At 40.3% G+C, this 21,594-nt stretch overlaps 1 protein-coding gene across 1 annotated transcript in view; it reads left to right on the forward strand.

Moving 5' to 3' along the window:
- ppp1r37 (protein phosphatase 1, regulatory subunit 37) overlaps positions 1-21,375 on the forward strand; it is a 37,944-nt gene extending 16,569 nt beyond the window's left edge. The window contains exons 2-13 of the mRNA XM_015021488.1: positions 860-957; positions 8,454-8,499; positions 10,073-10,173; positions 13,213-13,332; positions 14,977-15,127; positions 15,278-15,433; positions 16,076-16,188; positions 16,995-17,136; positions 17,236-17,402; positions 18,308-19,667; positions 19,750-19,830; positions 20,666-21,375. Coding sequence (XP_014876974.1) covers positions 860-957; positions 8,454-8,499; positions 10,073-10,173; positions 13,213-13,332; positions 14,977-15,127; positions 15,278-15,433; positions 16,076-16,188; positions 16,995-17,136; positions 17,236-17,402; positions 18,308-19,667; positions 19,750-19,826 — 2,531 coding nt within the window. The 3' untranslated portion in view covers positions 19,827-19,830; positions 20,666-21,375. The remainder of the gene's footprint in view (positions 1-859; positions 958-8,453; positions 8,500-10,072; positions 10,174-13,212; positions 13,333-14,976; positions 15,128-15,277; positions 15,434-16,075; positions 16,189-16,994; positions 17,137-17,235; positions 17,403-18,307; positions 19,668-19,749; positions 19,831-20,665) is intronic.
- The last annotated feature ends 219 nt before the right edge of the window (positions 21,376-21,594 follow it).

The raw sequence follows: 21,594 nt of genomic DNA on the forward strand, positions 1-21,594 counted from the left end.
AAACAAAGACCATAATTATTCTCCTGTTTTTGTCAATCAGCTCAATTGGCCTCATGTTTTTAAATTTATGTGTATGGATTTGGGCTTTCATGTCTGTCTGTCGTGGGCTTTTATTTCTTCTTTCTTTTATTTTTTTTTCCCTCCTCTGCATGAGAGCCTCGCTTCATCCATCAGCAGAGCCTCTCAGCCAGAACAGTAGCTTTGAATGTTGCCCAGTCATCTGACTGGAGTTAGCCTCTGCAACAGTCTGGGATGGCAACTGCACTTAACCCACACAAAAACCAAGAACAATACCTCCTTTTTGCAGCTTTAAGTAGGGGGCACCCTGAGGTGGGGGGTGTGAGGAAGGGGAGGGTCGTGTTTTCTGATCTGTGTCAGAGCGGAGTGCTCCCTCAGGCTCAGACACAAACAAGTCGCAGTAAAACAAAGTATTTTCTTTGTGTCTCAGTCCCACACTTTATTTTAGGGAAGCTTTGGTCGAACAGGAGTTGATGATGATGATGATGAGTAGCATCAGGGTGTGCTTGGTGCTGTTCAGAGGCTACATAAATGTTTCCTAGATCTTTCTCACTTAATTAAAAAAAAAAGTGAATAAAATACAGTCATAGTAACACTTATTTGTATTTGAAGCACAGCTTTATAACTAAAAGGCATTAGATGTCCTAATGGTGTCTCCACAGCCATGTTTCTGTTTCAGTACGTTAGTCTGAGCTCAGTGTTTCTGTGACTTTCACAACTGTTAAACATTTTAAACACTCAAATGTGTGCAGAGAATCCAGCCATCCTTATTCACTTTTCTGCCTTCTTGTTAAACTTTTTAAAAAATATATTTTTTTTACCTTCTTGTTGTGTTTTTCAGCTCAGAATGTGACGGTGGAGGAAATCCTCTCTTCCTACAAGCAGGCCTGTCAGAAACTGAACTGTAAACCTGTCCCCAAAGTGCTCAAACAAATACAGGTAAGATGCAACAAAAGGACATTTAGTGAATGGCTTTTTATGTACAAATGTTTACTAAATAAATTGTAAATGGGGGGGTGGGATCTAAATGGTCTAGTTCGACTAACTTATTTTGTCGCTTGCACTTGTCTTGCAAAAAAAAAAACTCACCTAGGAACTAGTAACCTTTTTATTTTATTATTTTGTGAGCTGTTCACCTTTGTTTTTTGCAGTCCTTCACGCTGCAGACGGAGCAGCTATAAAATGAGCTTTTCCTTGGAAACATAATGAGCTCAAACATCTAATCTTGCTCTGTAGGTTGTTTTGCATGTGATCCCGTCAAGCCGGGTCCGCTTTGTGCAATTGTTGCAGGCAAAAATCATTCATGGTGAGCGAATCAAAAGAAGCTCTTCAGTCAACCAAGAGCAGATTTAGACCCAAGACAACCGATAACAAATATGAGGCGACATCAGAAAATGTTGCTTTCTTTTAATCCGTAATAAACACAAAACAATCCCCACCATAATAAATACTACTGCATCAGTACATCTCCATAACAAATGTAAACTTTAACTAGTTTTTTCATTTATTTATTTTATTTTGCCTGTTGGCTTGCTTTGTTTTCCAAAACACAGACTACAGAAAATATTTTTAAAAAGTAGTTTTTATTTCACTTATCCCGTCTGTTGTACGACAGAGCTTTAGAGCCAGGCTACGAGAAAATGTCCGGTCTTAAAGATTATTTTGTTATTTTGACACTTAATAACAAGTGTGTCACAGTTGACATCTGTAATGAAGTGAACGGAAATATGTCGGGTATATCTGAAGAGACATAGAAGATGACTAACAAAAGAATCTTTACGACTGTATTTTCCTGAATTTCTGTTACCAGAAAATGGTCATAATATCGGCAGAAAAAGGATGCAATTTTACCAGAAGAAAATGTCTTAAAATTACTGGAAAATTTTTTTATTTTTTCTAGGAAATATTATGAGGATCTGATCTTTCTGCAAAATAAAATTAACGTATTTTTCACACTAAAAGGCGCATCTTCAATGAGTGGCCTATTTTAAAACTTTTTTCATATACAAGGCACACCGCATTATAAGGCTCATAGAATAGACGCTACAGTCCGAGTTGCCACCCGTCCCGACGCGATTTGTTCCGTACTCTACAAATGTGGATGTGTAATAAAAAAGAAATGGTCCCTGAGTGCTTTATATAGTAGGTTTCACTCACGGTGTTGCGATATTGTGTCCAACTGCTTTCTGGGTAACACAGACCATCCTCCGCCTTATAGTGCGGAAAATACAGTAATTGTTTGCACAATCGTTTCAAAATCCTGCTAGTGATAATTTTGTTTGTGTTGGATGTCTATTAAATATTATCTATAAAGCTTATACCAAAGAATGATTTCATAAGATGCTCCACATTCCTCATTGAATTTTTTGTTGTTTTAGTAGTTCTCATAAAATTACAACTTTATCCTGTTAGTATTATAAATGTATTCTCCTAATTAAAATAGTTAAGCTTTAGTCTGGCCCTAATATTCTGTCGCAGCGTTGACCTGAATTCAAAGTCTAAATACTTAAAAGCTGTAAAACATGTTTGTCAAACAAGATGGCGGCCATAGGTGTGCTGACATCACTCTGAACTATAAAAACCAGAATTGCATGGGAGAGAAAAAAATCCTAATTTTTCCAAAAATTAAATCTCCATAAAGCAAAAATAGTGATTAATTGACCAAATCTATTTATCACCCAGCTCTACTGATTGCATTGTACAGTTTTTAAAGTCAGACGCTGTAAATCGGCCTTTACAGTCCCACATGGGGACCATCATCCCAGTCCTCCCAGTCCTAAAGTTTCTGCAGCATACAGTCAGTTTTTTCACAGGTAGCAGGATACTCTTTTTGTCTTTTTCTTTTTTTTTAACTGTTTGATGAATGCAGTTTTACTAGTCTGTGTGAAGAAAACAGCAGATTATAAATCACCAGTAAATAAATTGACAGAACTGAGGGTTTTTAAAGCGGGGGGAAAAAAAATAAAAAATTCAGTCATCAGGACCAGTTGTTTGTTTTTAGTTGCTTGGTTGCAGACTTCAGTCTCGTCATGTCAGACCTTCAGCTCTTCGTCTTCCTCGGAGGAAGCCTAAAGTATCGGTATTGTTCTGCAGATATTCTGCCTTTGTGTGTGGACTGACGCACAAACTTCATTTCTATTACTGTATTGGAGTTTCCTCATTTGGGAGTCGTTTCCTCTGAACGTCAGATGTGTTTTTATAACAGCGCTAGAGGAAATGGGGAATATATAGCCAGCCTGAGGGGGAAAAAACTGTTGTCTTTCAGCAATTTATATCACGCTGGAAATTTGACAAATAGTCCTGAAGTGTGTAAATGTACTCCCGCAATGTACCCATGTGATTTTATTTGATTTTATTTTCTTTACAACAGCAGCTTAGCAATGTGAATATCCACACGAGGCTGAGATCCCAGACTCTCAGCTGACCGGTCTCCTCGCAGCGCGGAACATATTTTCATCTGGACCTCTTTCTTGTTTGACACCATCATTCAAAAAGCCGGTCGCGATAAATGTGCAAAGCCCGTAAAGCGGGGACAGTAAACGGTTTACAGTGCGTGCTCTGCAGTGGCACAACAATCAGGAGGAATTAATAATGCATCCCTGCTCCCAAGCTCAGCACTCACATCTCCTGTGGGGGTGGTAAACACCGCATCCCCAGAGTCTGACAGGAGATAAATTGATTTAGTAAAAACACAAAGGGAACGGCAGGAAACCCACAAGTTTGGATACATGCCACGCCAGGGTTTTTAGGGTTTGGAAATGTCCACCTTAATTATTAGAGAAAGTAAATTCAAGGTCCATATCCTCTTAACTTATTAAAATGTTGTCATCGACAACAGCTGCATCTTGAGTTTCAGTCACATCCAGTGGAAATTTTACCAGCCTGTGTCCGACGTTGACCGTTGCGGTTTCAATTTTATGGTCTACCAGCAGAGCTCCTGTCCGGTAAAGAGACCATCCATTTCTGCTGAGTCATCCTTGCGGTAACTGGTCACATAAGCATGACTGGCCAGTGAGAGGCGTTTGGCAAGAGCTGCTCAGATATTTACTGTTTTCTTTTTCTCTCTAAATGCTTTCTTTATTAAGTACTGCTGGATTGCTCATGTGGCGACCTGCCAGTCGTCTTACAGGTGATTTTCCATATTGCCATTGGCGCGTGCGTTCGTTCGTGCGTTCGTTCGTGCGTTCGTTCGTTCATGCGTGCGTGCGTGCGAGCGAGACTATTTAGTAGCTGCATGTTGAATGTCTGCTGCACAGTTCCTCCCACCGGGGTCCTAAAACTTGGACACTTGGTAGCTTTGTGTCACATTTCTCTTGATTGCATTTTCCATCTGCAGCAGGAGTGTTTTTCCGTTATTTTTTAAATGCTTGTTTGTGTAGACATATGTTCTCCCTGAATGCTGTTGCTATAAAGAAAAAAAAAACTGGCAAATGTTTGTAAATGAGATGTAAAATTATAGGCTGCTTTCAGCTTTTTAATGTACAGATAAACATGCAGGAGCCCTTTTTACATGGAATTACTGCCTTAAGTCCATTATCATTTACAAGCTGCATATCAGAGCTATATGTTAGAGGACGTGTCATTTATTTTGCAGAACATCCACTGTGTATGTTTAAAGCTGAAGGAGGTAGTAAATGCGCTCTTATGTTAAGATGGTAAGCATTGCATCATGCAGATTAATATGGCTCTTTGGACAAATTAGTTTTATTTTAAACTGGCTGCTGTTAATTTGTGATCGACTAAAATACATTTTAGGTTACTTAAAAATCTGCTTTGTAGACATTGTTACTTTTTAATGGCTAGTTAAAGCTCCGAATGCTAACTTTTATAAAAAATATAGTGCTTTTTTCTTTACATATTTATTAAAACTTTAAGTATGTCGAGACTATGTAACAGATAATCAGGGGAAAATTGAGCTATTCTCCCTCCTCCTTGTGGTCCTGCTGCCATCTGCAGAAATACTCTGCTCCTGGTCAGAAATGACCAATCAGTGCCAGGAGGAGGGTCATAGTGCCGACTATCATGCTCACACCTACTGCCGTGAATGCGTAAGCTAATTAGCATGGCTACAGACGTCGACAGATAAACAGTTTTTTTGTAATGGTGAGTTGTTTCTCTGCCCTTTGCACAGCTGCGGCAAACCAGCAATTTTGAGCTTTTACACACAATCTCGCTGTTTCCACCCAGCAGCGCGTACACCAGAATGATTGACACTAGCAAGACCTTCCTCCTGACTGACTGACTGTTTCTGTTTGTTTTTCTGACAAATTATGTACTTTGTGTTATAATGTCATAACATAGTGACAGTTTTATGTTTAAATATGTTTATGTAACTATGTAACATAGTGACAGTTGTAGTAAATATGAAAAAATATTTGTATAAAAGCTATATGCTGTAGCTGTAATATGCTGTCCAGTTTAACATGTATACCAGGTTTCTACATAAGGAGGTTTAGAAAAGTGTTTCATGTTTAAATGGGTAAACAAAAAGAGAATTGTCAAAATATTTACATTTCAAAAATATTCTCAATTTAATTCTGTAAAAGTTGTATGCACCCTTCTCTTTGTCTGTCCGTCCATCCGTCCGTCCGTCCGTCCGTCCATCCATCCATCCATCCATCCATCCATCACGCACCTTTCCCTCCTTCACCTTCTACGTTTAAATCGTGACCCCCTTTGGAAAGATCTATCCGAAGTCACTGTGAATTAAAAATATGTTGAAACTCTGCACATAGCAACAATGAGAAATGAAAATGGTCAGAAATTAAAACTCTCGGTCTTTGAAAGTCCACCCACAGCACAAACACTCATGAAGTGATCCATGATGTGTCATGCTTTATTTTGGGTTCTGGCAGAGCTTAGAGAGAGGAACTTGCTCTGATCTGGTCAGCATTCCTGACGTGCCCATTTTCATCGCAGCTAAGCACAGACCTATTGAAAAATCCCCCAAGAGATCCGTCTCCTTCCCTCAACGGAGTCTAGTTTGATTTCACAAAATGTCACCAGAGACTGTTAACGCTCGTGTCTGTTTCTCCCTTGAATACACAAACTCCGTTATCTCAAGCACTTCATGTCGCTCTGTTAGTGCAACAATGGCTCAGCTTCTTGCATGTGGTATTTGTACCATAACATCATGTTTTTGAAACCAGCCGAGTCATGCAAGAGGCCATGAACTCTGTCATCGTTACATTCAGCCACAGCAGTGAGGCAGTAGGGCAGGGGTTGCGGAGTTCACCCTGAATGGATGGGGCAATCATCTAGAGACTGGGATTTGCTGGTGCATAGTTTTGAGGAGAGCATGCTGTGTGTTTTTGTGTTTGTGTGGCCTGGTTGGATGTTTTACCAGGGCAGGAGGTTAAATACCAGCCTTCAATCTGCGGTGCCGTTACAGTCAGTCAGTGGTCAAGGTGAACATACACGAGGAGCTCTGGATGTGAAAATTTGAAGAACTAACTTTTTCAGTGAAGAGGCTGGTTTCACGTGGGAACCAGCAGGTGCAGCACACCGCCTCTAAAACCCTCATTACGTTTATGTTTCACAGGATCATAGCCGGGCTGAGCCGAGTTGCAGGAATAATTTAAATTTTATTTCAGTTCGCTGTGATGAAGTGTTTGCATGTCCAATTAAAAAGAATTATCTACATTAAATTCATGTCTGTGTGCTGGACGACATGGCCAAAAAACATACCACAATATTAGACGTTTGATATTGGTCGATGTCGGTTAATTGTTTTTTTTTTGTTTTTTGTTTTTTTTATATTTGAAATTCTGCCAAACTGGTGGTGTGACCTTTACTGTTTTGTCCACAGTTTTCACTCCACTCCGTTGTTTATTTTTATTTTTAAGCACTTCTGAGACACGATGGCAAAACCTGAATCTGCTGCTGCGCAAGTTACTTAGCAGATTGTTGCTAGGCAACCAAAGGGTGAGGGTGAGGCAAATCACCAAGCTTAGCTTGATCAGCTAAAATCTTTTTTCTCTGCCTACATCCCCCAGAATCCTGTGCAGTTCTGGATTGGCATATATATTGATATTGGGGCTCTACATATTTAAAAAAGTTTGTTTAAAAAAATAAAATAAAATTGACCATACATCGTTGAAATGGTGTTTATATCACAGATCTTAGCATATTGTTTATTAAGATTGGAGAATGTTTATGTCTACAGTGGTTAAGGACAAAATGGTTTGTTTTAGGGCTACACAATGTATTGCGACTATACAGTCATAGCATTATCATTGTGTGCAGTATTCATTTTGTGAAGGACTATTTGGAACCCAATAATTGTTGGCTAATATATTCCAAGTGTAACGAACAAGCATTTGCATGCAAATGTCATATGTAGCACGTTGGACAGTCTCACAGCAGCAGATGCTCACACTGGATACAAGTGGATCTGTCCAAAAGGTCACCGGGTGATGAAAACCCAGATGAGAAAGAAAGGAAAGAATAAATTAGGCTGTTTCCAGGAATAAATAATAATAAAGATTGGGTACCAAATGGCAAAGCTGAATTGATCCAGTATGGTTCTGCTTTGATTTCATCAGTATTCGTTTTATTGCCGCCACCTTTTAGTGTAAAGAAGGTAGTTATTGTTTTTTTTTAGTTTGGGTAAAGATGTTTCACCTCAAATGGAGAATAAAATACATTTTTGAAGAAATAAGTGGCACTCTAATCAAGGCCGAAAGCAGCATTTTTTTTAAAGGTGTTAGGTTTTGCTTTCATGTTGCTTTCATTTTCCTCAAAATGTCCCTCAGGGCTGCATCAAAACCTGAAATTAAGAGATACTTCTCCTTTTTTACTCTACAACCCATTTGTCTAGGTTTTCATAGCATGACTTTGTGGTTTGAAGTTTAGTTTCACTTTCACATTGTTGTTGCTGTTCCTGTTTAAAAGACTCCTCAAGCTGCGTCTAAACTGTGCAAAGCTGTAGCTGAGGGAAGCCAAGGAATGCCACCCTTAGTCTCCATATAAGTCGTGTTCTTCTAATGGGAAGCTTTTAATCTTATAGTCGCCAAAAGATCGTTAACTACTCCTTCTTTTACTCTTTTTTTTTTTTTTTTAACTGTGGTAAAGCAGCAGATACAGAGACTTTAAGGCGTATGATTTATAAGAACACAATAGAGAATAGAGAAAAGGAAATGATCTGTCCTGAGTATCCCACCTGTACTGACCAATGATGTCGCTCCGCTGGCGACACGCTGTTCCTTTTAAACTTATCACTGGGACTCAGTCAGCAGCTTCAGCCGTCTTGAAACCAATGTTTGTACCGAAGGTTTATCTCGGTTTGCACAAGCTCTGTGATGCAAATGGCTCGTACAGATTTTATTGAATTTCCTCTGTGACGTGAAAGTTTCATCATGGTGAAAAGCAAAGTCTGCTGCAGACTGGTGGACAAAACGAACTCGTTCTGACCATGTTTCTTTCTGTTTCTGTAGGAACTGAAAGACCTGACTCAGCGAAACGAATGCTTGGATCTGAAGGGTGAGCACAAAAATAACACGGCAGTCGCAGGCAGTGCTGTACATTCAACTTGTGTGTTTTTGTCTGCCTTTAATAGGTTAATTTAAACAAGCTCAGATGAACAACACGCAGCATTTTAGACCTCATTTACTTGGCCAAAACAAAGAAGCGTTGTCAGACAAGCAAAGTGTTGGCCATTTGCTGAAAGAACAACACAGTCAGAGCCTTAATTAAGCCAAAATTGTAAAAGAAAAAAAAAATTAAACATTTTGTCTTTTCTTTGTCTGTTCTACCCAGGACTCCTTCAGTGGCATTTTCCCAAAAAGTAGTTGAATTATTTCCTTATTTGCATCTTTTGATGCACTTCCACAAATGTGCTTTAGTAGTTAAATAAAAAATATGCAGATTGTGCTATTTCTTTATCGTCAGAATAATCGATTACTAAAATAATCATTAGGTGCAACCCTAATCCAGAGGAAATGTCTCTTATCGTCTTTATATTCAGTAAAAAGAAATTTGCAGGCTTTTGTTAAGTCACACCAGGGGCCTTAAAATCAGGATGAGGTTCTCACTTTGCAAGACTCCAGATTTTATTGTTCCAAAATCCTGTGCTTGGTTATTATTATTATTATTATTTTAGTTCCAGATACAACTTTTCCAATATAAGGCGCTTCGCTCTGGTCTTTTTAATGTTTTCTCATCATGAACTTCTACCTTTTTCCCCTCTGAGACGTGCAGAGTCTGAGATCTGACTTTTGCATTCTTGTGCAAGTTCTTTGAACACAGCACAGTTTGAACTTGAGGTGAACCTGCTGGAACAGCCACTGTGGGGATAACTGGAAACTGTGCCGAATGTTTTCTACCCCTGAGTTATGATGTGCTCCATATTATTTGGAAATGACTGTTTTGACCTTTCAGAAGAAATGTGCAGAAACCAGAGACGCTCCATTAAGAATGCTGTGGCTGATTTATGGTCACCTTTTTTTTAAAATAAAAAATTAAAAACTTCGACCTGCTGATTTCAAATTTCTCTTTAACAACTACATTAAAAGAAACTGTGATTGCGTATCTTCCTGCTGTAAGTGTTCATTAATTATTCATTTTAAGAGCAGAGATGATGCAACACCAGGGCAGTAGTTGCTACCAAAAGTGTTAGCTAAGATTTTAAAAGTTTCATTCTCGACAGCAGACTCCTGTCTGTATCAAAACAGAAACGATCTCCATGTCGATTTTCTGGTGTCAACTAAAGGTCTCGCTCACTCCAACTCCAGATACGCCTCAAAACGTTGTAGAAAATACTGCATTGGTATAAATGTATATGTCTGCTCTTCCTCCAACTTTATGTTCAACAGCTGAAAATCTCTTCATTATTCAGTAACGTCTTCCACTCCAGAGTGTTTTTGTCAGTTTATCTTTATAGGGCATAGTGTGGTGTGTTTACTGACTGGAAAAAAAAAGTTAAAAATCAGGATTTAGATTCTTTTTTTTTCTTTTTTTTTGTCCCTACTGACTCCGGTTTGCTTTACAGTATTTTTGACCTTGTTTCTTCTCCTGCTTCACATAAATACTCAAATGTGTGTGTTTGTGTGCTCAGGTGAGAAGCTGGACTACAAAGCGTGCGAGTCTCTGGAGGAGATTCTGAAGAGAGTCCAGTTTAAAGTGATAGACCTGGAGCAGACCAACCTGGATGAAGATGTAAGATAACTTGAAATGATCTCTCCATCTGTGTTTTTGTTTCCTCTTTCCAAATCCAGTCTGTGATCGTCCTCTCCAGGATTCAGAGGGGTCGTCATGGGTTTGTCTGATTGTCCCAGATGTTGATTTGTGAAAAAATAAATAAAGAAACTACTGGAAATGTTGGGGTTGAGCACATGTTCTGGTGTACGGAGAACTGGGATCCAGGTTCTGACTGTAGAAACTCTCATTCCAAAGCCACAGGATGTTGTTGTACAATACAGACAAGAGACAGACACACAACCCGAGTGCATAAAGTTGATGTGATTGATTGATTTTCCACTCAATTTCTAACAATGAACTGGCTTCTAAGGACAAACCTACTTTTTTATTTAACTATTATTTTTTTTACCAGACGTCCCTTTTTTGAAGGACTCTCGATGTCTTTAGTCTTCATTAAACATCTCTGACATTATTCAAACAAAAAACAAAAACAAGCTGTTTTTATTTTTTACTAGTTGTAGTGGAAAATTTGACTCTAAAAGTGCTCGGCTATAAATCTTTTAACCTCAGTAAATCAAGCTCAGGCTTGAACTCAAACAAGAAATCAGAGTTTTGTCCATAAATGCTTAAAATTTCTGTTAGTAGTTAAATCTCTTTGCTCTTATCTTTACAGCACCATCTTGTTTCAGTTCAAATGGCACAGTAGCAAAAGTTATAAGAGCACTTACTAATGCTAATTTAACCACCATCTCCAATCTTGCTTTCATTTTCAGTCACAAACTCTACCTTCAGATATCTGCAGATAAAAAACTAAATCTGAAGCTAAATCAGAGACTAACGATGTCTCTGTCTTTTATTTATTTCTTTCACATGATGTGGCCTAATTGAACCTCCGATACTGAACTGAGATGATTTTCTCTTGGTTGCAGAAATAAATAAAAAGCCATTTTACTGTTGGAAACCATTTCACACTGAAACTAAACAAAACAGACGTCTTGATTTCCTGGATCCAATGAATTCAGCCTGATTTGATGCTGGGGGAAGATTTTGAAAGAAATTGTTTGCTGGACTTTCTTTAAAATATGATTTTGGAGAAACTATTCGCTTTTTTGCTGCTAATCTGAATCATTTGCTTGTTCTTTTTTTTTTTTTTTTTTATTCCCTGAGAGGGTCCTAAAGGTTACAGATACTTTGTCTCAGTTTTATCCTAAATATTTGTTGTTTACCTTATATATTGTGGCATTTTTTTCTAATCTGTCCCCTTGAAGGGAAAAGCCATCAGGCCTTAATATTTGGATGAATCATGCTGCTTATACATGTGCGTTCTAGAAGATACGACCTTCACAGTATTCAAACAAATGCAGCTCGACATTTAAAGGTTTTTCTTTTCTTTTTTTTTTTTTTACTGATTTGGAGCAGTTTTCCGGAAAAATGAATGAATTAGCTCAGTGAGTCATTAACTGAGTCACTGCAGACGAGTGTCTCGCTTTGGGCTCCGATGAAACAGAAGTTTGAAAGGACGAATTATGGAAGAGGCTCGGCTGGTTTGTCTGATTTTCTAAAGGAACGGGGATAAATCGCGCATCGACTTGTTTTTGAGGACGGATTCGTTTTCTGAAGTGGGCGGGAGAGAAATGCAGAAGATGGTTTACACTTGGCAGAGAGTCGCATCTGCATCGCGGCCTCATGTCGGGACGGTTTTGGGAGGATGAAAGCAGAGAAGTGGTTCGGTGGAGAAGTGTTTTGAGAAATATGTGGAGAAGCAGGCATGAAGAGTGCGATCACAGGGTGGCTTTTATTAGACTGAATGTGACTCATCTTCCCCCGCCCTGAAGATAAACACGCGTGTGTACACTCTGCAACGTCTCCCAGTACGCACACGCACGAGAAGGCGAAAGGTCAGAGGACGTTATGCGTTATCTGGCTCATCTGGTTTTCGTTTTCTTCTACATTTCTGTCCTCAGAGGGAAAATACAAATCACACTCATGTTTTGCCCCAAACTTTGCTGCTATTTCATTTGTAGGCAAGGAAAACTCAAGTAACTAAACATCTTTATTTCTCTTTACATTTGATGATTATACTTAAACCTAATCTAGTGGTTGAGGGACGAGTTACTGTGATGGCAGTCAGCTAATTTACCGATCAGCATACTAGAAGATCAGAGTTTATTTTACCAATAATCTTGAAGACTAACAGCTTATACTTTTTTTTTTTTTTTGCACTTTGAGTTTAATTAAATCAGATAAATGTTAGGGACTCATGATGTGATGCATAAATATTGATGATTCCTTAATTTATTCCCAGACTCAACACTACTACCCCTATAAGACGAGCTCTAACACAAATGTCCATTATTATGTTTTAAAATCTAAATTTGCAGATCAGACTGTAAAGAAAAGCAGAAGTCTTTAATAGACAGGAAAACCCTCACCAGTGAATTAAAATATTTTATCATAAACCTGTTTAATAAGAAAGTAATCTTTTAAGATGAAATCATTGCCCCTGACTTGTTCAGATTTTAATATTAATTTAATTTTATTACATGTATTTCTTTGATATTTTCTGCTCTCAAGTAGCTTTATTTATGGTAAGGAGGAGAACTAATTGATTTCATATTAGTCTTGTATAATAAACAGGAACAAAGACTTCAACCAAGTTTTCTTTATAATTGAACTTTTTTTCTACAAATGGTTGTATATTGAATGTGTAAAAGCGAACTTTTATATTCAGAGAACACACTTAAAGTCATCTTTATGTGTTAATTGTGTTGAATTCATGTGAGTTTTTTTGTTTGTTTCTTGTTTTCATAATAAATAAATAAATAAAAATACCATAACCAGAGGAACTCTTAAAAAAGAAAGTCCCAAACACTTCAAAAGGTATCATGCAAACGCCTCTAATTTCTCACCTGTCCCGAAGAACCGTTCATAAATCCTCTGATATTTCTTAAGATGTTCTGACATAATAAACAACTTGGAACTTGTGTATTTTTTATTTTATTTTTTTCCCTTTGTGATGTTTTTAAAAGTCCATCCTCGTGTTGTTGTCGTCCTCAGGGTGCGTCGGCCCTCTTTGACATGATCGAGTACTACGAATCAGCCACACATCTCAACATCTCCTTCAACAAGCATATCGGCACACGGGGATGGCAGGCCGCCGCTCACATGATGAGAAAGGTGAGAGATCGATTGTTTTGTTTTTTTCTGACTCGGAGATTCAAATCCTCCCACCTTAAAATGAATTTTTTCCCAGTTTTAACCATGTGCAAATGGAAAATACACAATCAGATTTACAGCACATGATGTCTCGGAGGTTTTGCGAAAACGAAACTAATTAAAACCAATTTGGTGTTTAGATCAATGTTTGAAAAAAAGCTTGGTGGGGAAAAAAATCGTATAAAGTATGAGATTATTTTTTTCAGACATTTTTAAACACAAAAAAAGTCACATTATTTGCAGCGTTCAGGAAAAACTATTTACACAAATGTTATTAACTTGTATTAATAAAATGTTCTTTATATCAACACATTCCCATAGGAGTGATTATTATTATTATTGAGTTTTTAAGCTTTGCCAACAAAATACATAATTTTTAAAAAAAAATGTGTCATAAGCCACAGGATGATGTTGTATAATACAGACAAGAGAATATGTACGTAATTCATGTTCTGCTGGTTTTGTGTAATATTTTATAACTTTATTTTTTATAACAAGTAGTAGTGCTTTCTCATACTTTCTTGGGGAATCGAATCACAAGTTGTTTCCTCCGAGACGAATACTGATTCCAAATATTTGCATGATTTTGTAAAATACCAGCTAAGATTGGGCGACGTGTAACATTTCCCTAATCGATTTTCATCGGTCCGACAAATGACGATGTGCGAAATATTCAAACAGAGACATTTGCACTTTTTTTGTGGGCAAAAACACGTAAACATGCACAGACTGATTTGACAAAAATCCATTAATTGATTGCCGTATAAAACTACAACTCGCCTATTTGGGATTACTTTAGCTTACTGTGATTATTTAAATAAATGTATTTTCTGAACATAGGATGCTCTCCTTCTGTACAGAGTTTGACTAAATAAATCACAGATGCATTTGGAGTCTCTCTGGGGAAAACAAAGGCTTTGCTTGCAGCAGAAGAGTTAAAACAGCATTAGGTTAAAACAGCATTAGGTCAAGCATCGTTATCAAGTCAGAAAGCACTTCATAGCCAAAAAGATGTATCTATCCAATCATCCAACCTTAATACCAATCCATGCTTATTAAGGCTCAATAACAAGTAATATAGACAAAGCAAAAGTTGCTGAAATTACAGCTTTCTTCAGGTGAGCAGCTAATTTGTCATCTGATCAGCTCCGTTTGCCTAAATGAAGTCATTTGATCTCAAAGTGATTCAGTGGTAGAGCAGAAACGCACTGTGGGATGCTGGTGCCACAAAAACTTTTAAGAAAAAAAACCCAATGGATTATTAATGGGGACCTTCCTGAAGACTACACACACACACACACACACATTTCCTTAGGACTCTTAAATTTTAATCGACTAATGTTTTGGCAAATTGCTGCGCATGAATGAATGAGATTAAACCTAAACAGAAAACAATTCAAATCACTTATGTAGAAAAAAAAAACTGACATCAGTATGTTGATTTGATTCACACAAATAACTAAGATTATAAATGTAATGTCATCTGCTGAGCAGCTGCAACTGCAGAGGTATGAATGTAGATTAGTTTATATCAGCTGCTTTATGAAAGGAGCCTGATTTGGTTTTGTGTTTGAAGCTGAGCCTCTGTCGTCGTTTCCCCCGCAGACGAGCTCCCTGCAGTATCTGGAGGCCCGTAACACTCCTCTGCTGGACCACTCGGCTCCGTTCGTAGCCCGGGCGCTCAGGATCAGCGGCGGCTTGGCAGTCCTCCACCTGGAGAACGCCGGTCTCTCTGGCAGGCCGCTCATGTTACTAGGTCAGACATGCAAAGGACAGGCAGCCTCTTTCTGTCCTCTCTGCTGGGTTTTTTTGCTTTGTTTTTTTTTCTCAGAAGGAAATGAAATCTGATCTCTCTGTGTATCCCTCCGGCGACTCGCTGTGCTTCAACCGCCCTCTCCTCTGTCAGCCACGGCGCTGAAGATGAACATGAACCTTCGAGAGCTGTACCTGGCAGACAACAAGCTCAACAGCCTGCAGGACTCAGCTCAGCTCGGAAACCTGCTCAAGTTCAACTACAACATCCAGATTCTGGACCTGCGCAATAACCACATCCTAGACTCAGGTACGCGAGAAAAGATGAAATACCTTGTGATGTCTTTTGCTGCGAGGTGATGCCACATGAATAAAGTGAAATGAATTAAATTGGAAGAAAACTTAAGAGGCGGAGCAGATTTGAGCCTTAAGCAGCGGTTCACCTTCCAGCAGGAAGACGACCTTAAACGTGCAGCCAGAGCTCCAATAACATGGTTTGCATCAGCCATATTTATACTCTAAAATGCTCCAGACCTATAATTACTGTTGAAAATATTTGGCAGCTGATGTTCACAGATGCTCCCCATCAGATGAGCTGTCCTGCAAAATGACTGAACAGAAACAACCTAAACAAACGTAGCCAATACAAAGTAATGGCCAGAAAAGCTGAAATAAATGTACACTCCGCTTTTTAGTTATTTCTAAAAGGTTTAAAAACTATTTATTTTTTGCCTTCTGCTTCATAGTTATCCATCAGTTCAGTGTTTGTCCCTTAAAATCAAACTTTACCACATTGACGCTTTTGGTTGTAACTTGACAAAATGTGAACATTGCTAAAGAGCAAGAACTGTTTTTGCAAGGCGCTGTACTTAACATTCAGATGATGCACACTCTTCATTATTATTATTATTATTGTTGTTGTTCTTATATTGGTATGTGTTTGTCGTCTCAGGTCTGGCCTACCTGTGTGAAGGACTAAAGGAGCAAAGGAAAGGTCTCGTCACTTTGGTGCTATGGAACAACCAGCTAACACACAATGGCATGGGCTACCTCGCTGCTGCACTGGTACACACACACACACTGTCTCCACCACACATATGATATGTAAATGCTTTTTCCCAAAATATAGTTTTCTTTCTTACTTAACTCAGTTTTTTAGCATCTAACCACATTTCTCTAAGAATAATGAAGAGTGAAAAGTGGGACTTTAGTTAGAATAAACAGACTCTAAAGATTATTAAATGGGTCCATATTCAGCTGTGCATTGAGAAAAACTGTGCAGTGTAAAATTATTAAGCCTCCACTGCACATAGAGTTTAAAGGTAAGATATACAAACTAGCAGCTGTCTTTTTTTGTTTTAAAGGACAGAAAAAAATAAATTCCACAGAGATTCGCGATTCCTTGTCCTGGCAATTCTGAATCCATTCATTATGATCAAAAATCTGATTCATTTTTATGTAAAATTATATTTTGAAATCATTCTTTGATATGTAAGAAAAATCGAACCTGTTCTAACCTAAGTCTATTTTTGTTCAAATATAATCTGGTGGTATTTGATGCAGTATGGAGTCTTATTAAATTTATTTTAAACAAACATTATCTTTGTTTCTACTGTCTTTTCTTCTTGTCAGTCACATAATTTAAACATTATCTACAGAAAATTGGTTTCTGAATCAAAAAACCTTTCAGAATCAAAACATGGATCAAATCGCTCGATGCAGAAACATTTGCATCTCTTTGTCTTTTTAATGCCTCTTCAGCGTCAGAGAATATGATTCAGGGTTCCAACCACCGCATTAAAAATATGTCTTATTTTATATCTTATTTTGTTCGTGAGCTTGAGGATGAATGTGTGTTTCACGTCTCTCAGCCATGCACCCAGAGTCTGGAGACTCTGAACCTCGGCCACAATTCGGTGGGTAACGAAGGAGTCCACAAGCTGAAGGACGGACTGATTGGCAACCGGTCTGTGCTCCGGCTGGGCCTGGCTTCCACCAAGCTGTCCTGTGAAGGTGGGAGCTAAAGCTGTGTGTGTGCGTGCGTGTGTGTGTGTGTGTCTTCTGCAGTGTTTGGGGTCTTAACTATCTGACTGCATTAACGTTGCCGTACAGGAGCCGTCGCTGTGGCTGAGTTCATCGCAGAGAGCCCCAGGCTGCTGCGCCTGGACCTGCGGGAGAATGAGATCAAGACCGGAGGCCTGATGGCGCTGTCGCTCGCGCTGAAGGTCAACAACTCGCTGCTGCGCCTCGACCTCGACCGAGAACCCAAGAAAGAAAGTGTAAGCATCAACTGCATTTAAAAATAAAGGAAAGGAAAAGTTTTTTTTTCATTCTCTCAGTTTGACCCCATGGTTTTAAAAGGAAGGTGAAGGTAGAGGCTCATCTAGACACAGGAGAATGTCTGACGAGACATTTTGGTCAATGTCACCGCTTTGTTTTAGCATGAACTACAGTAATGTTACATTTAAAGATGAAGTCACTGTGAAGCACAACTCAAACGAGACACTGGAAATCATAAGGGCTGCAGACCTCCACCTGTCTGCTGTTGGTCTAAAGGTCCAGTTCATCAAAGGTCTTATATCCTTCATCGTCATCATATTTATCACTGTCCTCTTCAGAAGCTGTAACCATAACAACAGCTGCAGCCTCTCCCGCCAGACCCTGAATGCATCACGTTTTAATTCTCAGCGACATTTCAGTGTTTGCAGGAAATCAATTCAATTTACGTCGAATCACGTCGTCTCAAGGCCCTTTATTTAAAAAAAGTCATTTAAATTTAATCACACATACATTCCAGTCGATCCGAGTCGTGAAACAAGTTTGGTTTATTATTCAAGTTGAAAAGTTTTTTAATAAAACCCAGCAGATTGCATCGAGTCATTGCGGCATCCACTCTTCCTGGATGAGCATGTAGTGACATCTTGTCATGCATGTAGCGACAGTAGAGAGGAAAAACTTTCCAAATTGCAATTGATGTCGTCGTCACAATATTTAACAATAGCAGCACAATTTGATCTCTTTCTAATGTAATGGAGCCCTAATATTAAAACAATTTGTTAAATGCCGCCTTACTCAACACACTACACTACCAAGCCTCAGGTTTTTAAGAACAACTTAAACTCCTGACCAAAGAAGGGAAGTGCTGCCTGACTAACTTCCTCCGGTCTCCGCTCTTGTGTTTCAGGTGAAGAGCTTCATCGAGACGCAGCGCGCCCTGCTGACTGAAATCCAGAACGGCTGTAAGAGAAACTTCATCCTTGCGAAGGAAAAAGAGGAAACCGAGGAGAAGATGAAGCTGTCGGCCTCCATGGCTGAAATAGCCACAGAAGACGGAACGAGGGAGGAGGAGGAAGACGAACCGGCTTCAGCTGAGGGAAAGGAAGGCGAGGAGGAAGGCGAACCGACTGAGAATGCATCACAAACGGACAGCGTGTCAGAAACGAGCCCCGATACGACCGCTCCTCCTGGAAATCTGGACTCCGACTCGGACACCGAGGACGAGGGGGAGGTGGTGACCAAGTCTTCTCCCGTTGTGTCGAACCAGGGTGCTCCAGTCAGTCAGCCCCCCCTTAGTGCCTCACATACCCCCTTACCCCCCTCTGCCTCCCCTGCAAGAGCACCAGCTTTGATTTCGGGAATAACGGTCACAGAGTCCATGGTCCCAGCGCCTCCGGGGACGCCTCCCTCGCCCGGCCGCTGCATCTCCGTGTCGAGTCCCGGAAGGGGCCACAAGATATTTATGGTGACACGGGTGGAGAGCCCACCGGAGCAACTGCAGAAAGCCGCAGCTCCTCCAGCCCTCTGCCCGCCGAAAGACTCGACGACAGTAACACCCGCACAAACACAACTGACACCGGGGGGCGCCAACGAGAGCCCGCCTGCTTCATCTACGGATGACAAAACGACAGAGGAGAGACCAGGAGCTGCTCAGAGTCCCAAACTAGACCCGCTGTCGTCGGAGGACGCGAAAGCCAGAACTTTAGATCCAGCAAGATTGATGGATCCAAGTCTGCCAACACCAGCATTGCCTTCAAACTCCTCTCCTCTGCCGGAGGTGGCTTTGAAGCCAACGAGCCCCCCGGCCGGCCCCCTTCAGGGGCCCGACGCCGCAGAGGGAAGCAATACAATAGAGGAACACGAGGGACAAGACGGCGGGCAGGGACCCTCCACAAATGAACTGGCTCAGCCGACACCTGCGCAGGAAGAGCCAAACGCTGACCAGACAGCAGGACCAGAAGAGTCCCCTCCCCCAAACCCAACGGACGACGAGCCAAGCCGAGAGGAAGCGAGTCCTGACCCGGTCCGGACCGGCCAGCAGGCTCCGTCGTCCTCCAATCCGCCTGAAGACGGCGCTGACGTGAATCCAGGCTCACAAGTTAAAGACCAAGAGTCGACTGACGAGAACTCGGCCGATGAGTGTTTTGAGGAGGCGCTGGACGGAGAGGTGGTCGCTTCGGCTCTGCCCAACGGCCTGAAGACGGAGTTCTCCCTCCACCTGCTGGACGGCGAAACCCCGAAGCCCGGCAGCTGTGTGATGGAGCACGGTGAGTCGCTGCTCCTCCTCAGAGGACTCGCCCTCCACGTTGTTTTATTTGTTGTAAACATCTGTTCTGCATCGCCTTGCAGTCAGTTCCAGCTGTGCACTGGAGCTGGAGGAGCTGCTGCTGGAGGCCAGCATGGACAACGGGAGAGACGCGCCGTAAACTGGTGAATATCTGCATCTTACGACCCGCTGGCCAAACGTCGTCTTCACGCTTCCAAGTGCTGATGAATCTACTGCTGAATACACCATATTCATATCATACAAATATGGATATTTTAAAGGGAGAAGCTAAAAGATAAATGAGCTTAGAGAGAGAAATAGAAAAGTTTCAGACTTTCTAAGCATCGTTGAGTACGACTGTCTTATCGTTTTCCAACTACATTTTTTATCACAAAAGGAATTTTGATTTATCGTTGTCATGATAAATTCCAGTTAATGTTTGAAAAAAAATAATAATAATAATAAGTAATAATAATAATAATTTAAAAAAACTTCCATAATGTTGGAATTGTTAGTTTTACTATTTTATCCACTATTTGTTCAATGAAAGAATCAGTAAATTTTAAAATATGATTAAATTGACTTGCCGTGTGCAGTTTAGTGATACAAATCACACTTCCTGACTGACTGCTGTCCTAAAAAAGCGTATAACAAATGCATATTTTTCAAAAGCAGTATTTGTATTTGTTCTGTCATGCAGGCTCAGCCATACACTTACCTAAAGTAGAAATAATAGTTCTTATCATTTTTATCATCATCACAGTCGTACCACTAAACGCAGCACTACAAATTGAAGTCCATATTCTCCAACCCGTACGTTGAGTTATTAATGTTTCTGTTGGTGTCGGATAATAAAGTATTTATGCTCAATGATGCCATTCCCATTAATTTCGCGTTACAACCACAAACGTCAGTTTTTCCATCAAATCGTGGTTTAGTTGAATCGCACTCTCTGCTGCTTTCAGGACTGATTTGTCTCCGCTTCTGGTTTCCCTGCAGGGACTGCCAGGACAGATGGAAGCAACACTAAGACGATTCGTCAAGCTCTGCAACACGACCGGCTGTCCCACAATATCTTTGTCGTTTCTTCACGTTATCCAACAACAAACAAACAAACAAACAACAACGCTTCCTGCGAAGGGACGGATGACGCAGTGTTAAAGTCAAAAGCTCCCAACATGAAAAATACAAAGAGGACAGCATCACACGGAGCGCAACCTGTGACACATAGGAAGTCTTTCTACATCCATAGCTACATCACCCACGTAAAAGCTCGGGGGAGGCGTAGGGATCCCCCCGCCGTTATCACTACATTTTCCCGTTCTGTGACGTTTCCGTGAGCCTCGATGAGTCGCAGACTGATCAGGGACAGAGAAGCGGAGGGTAAAACACTAACCAAAGACCTTTCTGACAGCCCTTGCTCGCTCTCCGTAGATTGTCGTCAGGCAAATCGATTCACAGTTTTTCACGACTCAGACGTAAGGGCGACGACGAGAAACACAGTGGCCCCCTGCTGAGCAGACCTACTGGCTTTAAAACACTCGAGGTTGGGAGTAAGTTGCTGTTAAAGGCTTTTGTATCCAAGAAACCTGAGGATGTTTATCCATCTGTGTAAATGTAAACTTTGTGTGTGTCTCCTGGTCTCCTCTCTCTCTCTCTCTCTTGCTCCCCACCAGAAATAAAACTCTAAGGGACCTCTGCCAAAGTGACTTTTTTTTCCCCTGTGTTTTCTCGTCTTCTGCTCTGTTTGGCCCCTCAGGAATCCGCGTCCTCTTACTTGCTGTCCAGATCTGACACGGAGAACATTGAAACACGTTTTGCACGATCGAAACCTCCGTTTTGTGTTTGGCATAAGGAATTTAATCCCAAATTACAGAATTGCACAAATCATAACTCAGAACTTGTCAATTTGAAGAGAAGTCGGATTA

The sequence above is a fragment of the Poecilia latipinna genome, unplaced genomic scaffold (genome assembly GCF_001443285.1).
Source record: "Poecilia latipinna isolate Pla-1442-1.1 unplaced genomic scaffold, P_latipinna-1.0 Scaffold85, whole genome shotgun sequence".
Lineage (NCBI taxonomy): Eukaryota > Metazoa > Chordata > Actinopteri > Cyprinodontiformes > Poeciliidae > Poecilia > Poecilia latipinna.